The sequence below is a fragment of the Fragaria vesca genome, linkage group LG5 (genome assembly GCF_000184155.1).
Source record: "Fragaria vesca subsp. vesca linkage group LG5, FraVesHawaii_1.0, whole genome shotgun sequence".
NCBI lineage: Eukaryota > Viridiplantae > Streptophyta > Magnoliopsida > Rosales > Rosaceae > Fragaria > Fragaria vesca.
The window spans coordinates 9,392,620-9,399,069 of NC_020495.1; the positions used below are offsets into that span (position 1 = coordinate 9,392,620).

At 36.2% G+C, this 6,450-nt stretch overlaps 1 protein-coding gene across 1 annotated transcript; it reads right to left on the reverse strand.

Moving 5' to 3' along the window:
• Nucleotides 1–2,064: 2,064 nt before the first annotated feature.
• LOC101306728 lies at nt 2,065–5,564 on the reverse strand. Its single transcript, XM_004301168.1, has 5 exons — nt 4,122–5,564; nt 3,400–4,031; nt 3,025–3,309; nt 2,244–2,943; nt 2,065–2,085 (listed from the first exon to the last, which is right to left on the reverse strand). Exons 1-5 carry the CDS (start codon nt 5,562–5,564, stop codon nt 2,065–2,067), a joined length of 3,081 nt encoding a protein of 1,026 aa, XP_004301216.1.
• Nucleotides 5,565–6,450: the final 886 nt, after the last annotated feature.

Here is a 6,450-nt window from a genome sequence, read left to right on the forward strand (position 1 = left end):
GATCTTTGGAATCAAGTTTTGCAATTGCAACAACACCTTCGCTCATCTCAAACCAACTTAACAATTCATTCTATTTTGATCATCCTTTATACCTTTGGCCCTTGTACCTTCCTTGTCTTTACTTTGCATCCCATGATCAGTAGAGTGTTGAAGACGTGAAGTTTTTCTTTGGTTACTCTGCTTGCTCTTTGGACTTCGAATTTCAGATCTTTGAACACTTGGATTGTTTTGCTTGTTTTGGGTTACACTTTGATTCACATTCTCCTTCTGTTGTGCAACCTTATTAGCAGAATGCTGAAAACTGGTACTACCCTGTCATTATAAAGTTCAAGAAATCAATAACCCAGATGAGTTATCTACCAAAAGTTAATAATTCTAACTAACTTACATGGTTATTCCCTTCTTTCTCTGATCGAGCTAAAAGAGTGTTAAGCACTTCTTTTAATCGTTCAATCTCTTGCGATTGAGAAAGCATCTCTTGTGCTTGAGCGGACAAAGCATTCTCTAATTTAGCAACTTTGTTTCCAACATTAGTTTGATATTCTACCCTTGAAGGAACTGCTCCAAATCCTAACCCTCTTACCCTTCCTCGTGGATCCGGACCTAGAACTTTTGCTACAGCATCGTCTTTTAAAGAACAAGGTTGTGAAGGTTGTTCCTTTGCCTGGTACTATTTCACTTGTTTCTAAAAAAGACTAATGTTAATCTCATGCAACTTTTATAAATTGACATGATATCTGCAAACACGACAAGAAGAGTATACTAACCACTATTTCATGATCCTCAACTACTTCATCTGAGCCCTTCTTCTTCTTTGTTTCATAAGCATATACCCATACAACAGACCTTGTTATTACTTCTGGGTTTTCACTTTGTTCCTTCTACATTTCAACAAATAGAAATATTCTTGTTCTTATCAAGTTATGAAACTCAATTGAAGCTAACAATAAGATTACACTTACCAATTCTTCTTGTGTAGTAATGTTCTTGTTGCTCGCATTTCCTTATACTTTTCACACTTCGCCTATGAAAAAAAAACATGTGGCACTATCATGATCTGAAATCTGATACCGTGCAAGACAAATATATATATATATATATATATATATATATATATATTACAATATATTTTTAATACATACCTTAAATCCCACACTAGTTCTGTACTTGAGAAGAGCTAGCCATTCATGCATGGATTCAACATTAGTAGGCTTGAGAAGACTTGCAGCGCGTTGTAAACCAACAACTTTGGCTTGCTTCTCCACTTGTTTCATCGTTAAAGATCTATGATCTCGCCAAAGCTTTACCATCCTTTGAAAAATTTTCTTCTTATAGATTTCATCAACAATGAAATTAGCCTACAAAGATAATAAGTGAGTACATTTGCCGAATGTAAACAGCTTGTTGTAACACAAGTAGGTATACAGTAATTGATAGTAGAAAACTTACTTTGATGTGTTTCCAAATATCATCTTGGAAAGTCGGGGATACATCTTTCCAAGTCCCAACAGTAATTGGTATAAGTTCTCTTGCTGAGGTTCCAATGAAAGAGGAGAAATTTGCAGCATGTTTTCCAATGGGCTGGCCTCTTTCATTAAATTCTACTGGAATAGGACCATTTCTTTTTCTTTTTTTGCCAACCTCCAGCAATTTGGCTTTACCCCTTGGTTTGACTTTTCTACTTTCAGGGTTTGATGGATCTTCTTGAGGATCTTCTTGAGGTTCTTCTTGACCTTCTGGAATATCAGATTCCACACAAGGTGACGTAGGGGTTGAATTCGAACTTCCATTAGATATTCTCAAGGGTTCATTTTGTCTCTCCCTTGCTGCAATCACAGCTGCTACTCTTGCAGCTTGTTCATGCTTTTTGGCTCTCTTTCCACCTTTTCGCGAGGTCTCTGCAGTATCCATGCTGTATGATATGAAAATATATACTTCAAAGCCCTGAAAAATTGTAATAAATCTAGTAACTTTGTAAAGCAATCTTACCTAATAGATTGTTATGCTGAACAGTATCTCTATGCTGAATAATATTTCTATGCATATGCATTTGCAGGATTTGAGTCACTCAGAGTCACTGTCACCCTGTCCAGCCAACAAACAATTAGCAAATCAAAACAACATCTGATATAGATAATAAGCAATAAATTCATGCAATAGAAAAATAGATCGACTACCATAATATGTATGAATGAAAAATACATACAAACAAGCATATTATTGTATGCAATTCCTACAATTACCGAATTCATTTCCTCACTATCATTTCCATCACAATCTTCACACTCACTGTCACTGTCTATATCTGATACATCGACCGGTATGTCAGTGCTTTCATCGACACCATCATTTTGAAAAAAACCTCTTCGTGGTGCTCTGAGTACAACATGCCAATTCGAAGTGTCACTCTCTCTTGAATAAAACACTTGTTTCGCCTGTGATGCAAAAATAAAAGGGTCTCGATCGAATTGATGTTGCCCCTTGTGAAGGTTCACTAATGTAAAACCATCTTCCACTTTGACACCAGTTCCTATGTTAGCCCAATAACAATCAAATAAACAGATCTTAAATTTACGGTAGTCTAGCAGAATTATGTCTCTTATAACACCATAGTAGGACACTCTGTCCATCTTCTGTAAATTATCCTTTGCACTTGCTCGACAAATAGTGTCTGCCTCAACAAAAACACCACTGTTTTGTGTGGTCTTCTCAATAGCCTCTGTTTGAAATTGGTTCCCATTGATAATAAAGCCTGTATGAGAAATCACATCTGCTTTTGGCCGACAAGCAATCCACTTCACTGTATCAGACATACCAATACTATCACCGAACTTAACCTTACTAGCTAACCATCCACTAAAGGTATCAAGATGTCTCTGTTCAAGAAGGTTTTCATCATGCTCAAGACGTGTGTCTGAACACTTCAGTTGTTCCCTGTGCATTCTGATAGGAAATAAATATTTCAGAAACTAAATATGTAAGTTACAAACAACTAAACCAAATAAGTTTCGCAATCAAACTTACTCTCTCCATGGATCGATTTCTGAGGTATTAGTCCACACAAATCGATGAGCAATATCTAACATAGAAGAACTGAGTGGTTTTAGCTTCCCCTGACCAAGTGGTCGCCCTTCAAGTATTGTTTCATCCTCAAAATCCTCATTACGTCTAGTTTTAACACATATTTCAGCTGCTCCTTTAATATATCCACTACAAAAACGTGTTATCTCTTCTGCCAAATACTTTTCAGCTATGCATCCTTCAGGATTTGATCGATTCCGAACATATCCTTTTAAGTCCTTCATAAACCTGAAAAGAAAAACAAATAAACATTAGTATTAGAGGAATAACGAAGCACTAGCAACTAAGCTGTGAAAATAAAGTGCATTGTAAGCTCACCTTTCAAAGGGGTACATCCAACGAAAATGCACAGGGCCACCAATAAGAGCTTCTTGTGCAAGATGAATTGGTAAGTGAACCATAATGTCAAAGAAAGAGGGAGGAAAGAATCTTTCAAACATACAAATAGTCTCTGCAATTTCTTCATCAAGAATACCTATATCTTTCTTCTCAGTCTCTCTCTGACATAACTGATGGAAAAAAGAGCACAAGCGGGAAATTGCAAGTCTAGGACCTTTGGGCAGAAGTCCTTTCAAAGCTACTGCAAGAATCTGTTGGATCAAAACGTGACAATCATGTGACTTCAAATTCGTTATCCTGTTATCTTGCAAAGAGACACGATTTGCAAGGTTGGAACAATACCCATCTAGTAATCTTAACATCGCTAGCCTCTTACAAAATATTTTCTTCTCTTTCTTTGAAAGCATGTAAGGTGCTGCATCACTTTTACATTTGTTGGAACCATCTTCTTTTAGGTGCAATTTCTTTTTGATACCCAACACTTTCAAATCTTTGCGAGAATTCAGGTTATCCTTTGTTTTCCCCTTCATGTTGAGTAAAGTGCCAATGATGCTTTCACATATATTTTTTTCAATGTGCATCATATCTAAATTATGTCGCAATAACAAAATCTGCAATATAGAAAATATATATTAAATTGATGCAATTAAAGAAACAAGGTTTCAACAAACTTTAATGAAATAGAAACTTGTAAAACGTACCTCCCAATATGGTAACTCAAAGAATATTGATTTCTTCTTCCATCTCTTTGAAGGCTTCAAAGGATCATCACTGTCATCATCACCATCATCATCCGATTTTTCACATGAATCAGCATCTATTTCATTGGCTAAACTTTTCTTAACTCCATTTCTTCTCCTTTTTCTGTTATTACTAATACCGACCTTTTTTTTCTTTTTTCTTGTGCAAGACCCAACCTTCTTACCCCATTCATTTCTAATATTCTTAACTACCTGAAATACCTCTGAACCGGTCAGCTTTCTAGGCCTCACTCTATGTTCCTCAGTTCCATCAAACCAAGTTTTGTTGTACCTATATGGATGATCATGTGCAAGAAACCTCCTATTACACATAAATGCATGCTTTCTTCCATTTGGCAGCCATTGTGAGGATGTTTGAACACCACATACTGGACAAGCTTTCCTTCCATGAGTGGAATACCTTGACAAATTCCCATAAGCAGGAAAATCATTTATCGTCCAAAGCAACAGAGCTTTCAAGTTGAAGGTAGACTTGGTGAATGCATCATATGTACTAACCCCATTGACCCATAGCTCTTTCAAATCTTCGATAAGTGGTTCCAAGTATACATCAATGTTATTCCCCGGTTGCTTAGGACCAGGGATTAGTAATGTCAACAATAGATGTTCCTTAACCATGCATAATGATGGGGGAAGGTTATATGCAACCAAGGTCACAGGCCAACAACTGTATTGGGAATTACGATCACCAAACGGATTAAATCCATCTGCTGAAAAACCAAGTCTAAGATTACGGGGATCTTTTGCAAATGAAGGCCACTTGCTATCAACCTTCTTCCATGCAAGTGAGTCAACTGGATGACGCATTTTCCCATCTTGACTTTTGTGAGTGTGATGCCATGTAAGCTGCTCAGCTTTTTCAGAGTCCTTAAACATTCTTCTAAACCTCGGGATAATAGGAAAATATCTCAACACCTTCGCAGGGACCCCTTCCTCAATCTTCTGTGTGTGCTTATTAACTTTCCATCGAGAAGCATCACAAGTAGGACAAGTCTCCACTTTCTCTAGTTTCTTTCTAAATAAACAACAATCATTAACACAAGCATGAATCTTCTCATAGCCTAGATCAAATGCTTTGAGTAATTTTTTTGTTGAAGATAAAGAACTAGGAAGTAAGTTATCTGGAGGTAGCAAACTACGAACCATCTTTAGAAGTTCTTCATAGCCATCGTCAGTTAAACTATTTTTTGCCTTAAACTTGTAAAACATCACTGTTGCTGACATCTTTGTGGAAGGACAACCAGTGTATAAAGGAAATTCTGCTTCTTTCACTAAATCTTCAACATTAGGCTCTGTTAGTTCAGATACAGGTTCCATAAATTCATCACCTATACATGCATCTCTGTACATTCTATATGATTCCAAATTTTCAATATTATCCATCATATCTTGATGTACAGAATTTGGCTTGTCCCCACGAGAGGTATAGTTAGTGTAAGTCTCATATAACCCATTTGAGATTAGGTGATCTAATACTTCATTAGGCGGATATGACCAGATGTTTAAACAACTGCTACAAGGGCATCGGATACTCTTAGGATGCCCTTTACTTGCATGAATACTATTAACAAACCTTCGTGCTCCATCATAAAAGGCTCTAGGATCGCTATTGAAAAAAAAATGTTTTTAAAAAGGAACAATGGATTATATCATTATAAAATTAGATTTTCTGGTTTTATAGATGTAACCTGGTTTTACAATGTGCCCATTCCGTATCCATGTTGGTTACACCTTCCTTTTCCTTGGCTTTACGTTCTAACTTGTATTTAAAGAGCAAACATTTTACAATTACAGTACTGTAACTAGCCAAGATAAGCATAAAAGAACTACAAGTAATTAAAAATGAAACATATATAACCAACAAAACACTGAAATACACAATTGCAATTCAATTCTGTTAAGTAAAGCAAAGAGAGAGAGGACGATTTGATACCTATAGTCGAGCGGGCTGCGTCTGATTGCAAAGAGAGTAACGATTTTGTTAAGTAAAACACCTTATGTGAGGAGACCTGCACCAAATATAGAAACATACGTCACTCAAAATCACCAACATCAACAAATACCCAGATCAACAGAACTTAAACAAATAATTGCAATAACTTTCTCAATCATGACACAACGCTGATAGCAAACATGTAGATCTAACTACCAACACCAGTGCCTATACTACTAGTCTCTAACTTTAACAACAAAGTAAATTGAAAAGTTTAGATGAATGTTTCTAAAGTAACTTTCACAATTCTTAGAAGCAATAAACTGAATTATATAC

Excerpts from the sequence above, each read along its gene's own strand:
- LOC101306728 (XM_004301168.1), bottom strand. The coding sequence starts at position 5,564 with ATGGATAATATTGAAAATTTGGAATCATATAGAATGTACAGAGATGCA. Across the intron at positions 4,032-4,121 it reads TTGAGTTACCATATTGGGAG|ATTTTGTTATTGCGACATAA; the intron begins GTACGTTTTACA and ends TCTATATTGCAG. Across the intron at positions 2,086-2,243 it reads ATAGTGAGGAAATGAATTCG|GGTGACAGTGACTCTGAGTG; the intron begins GTAATTGTAGGA and ends TTGGCTGGACAG.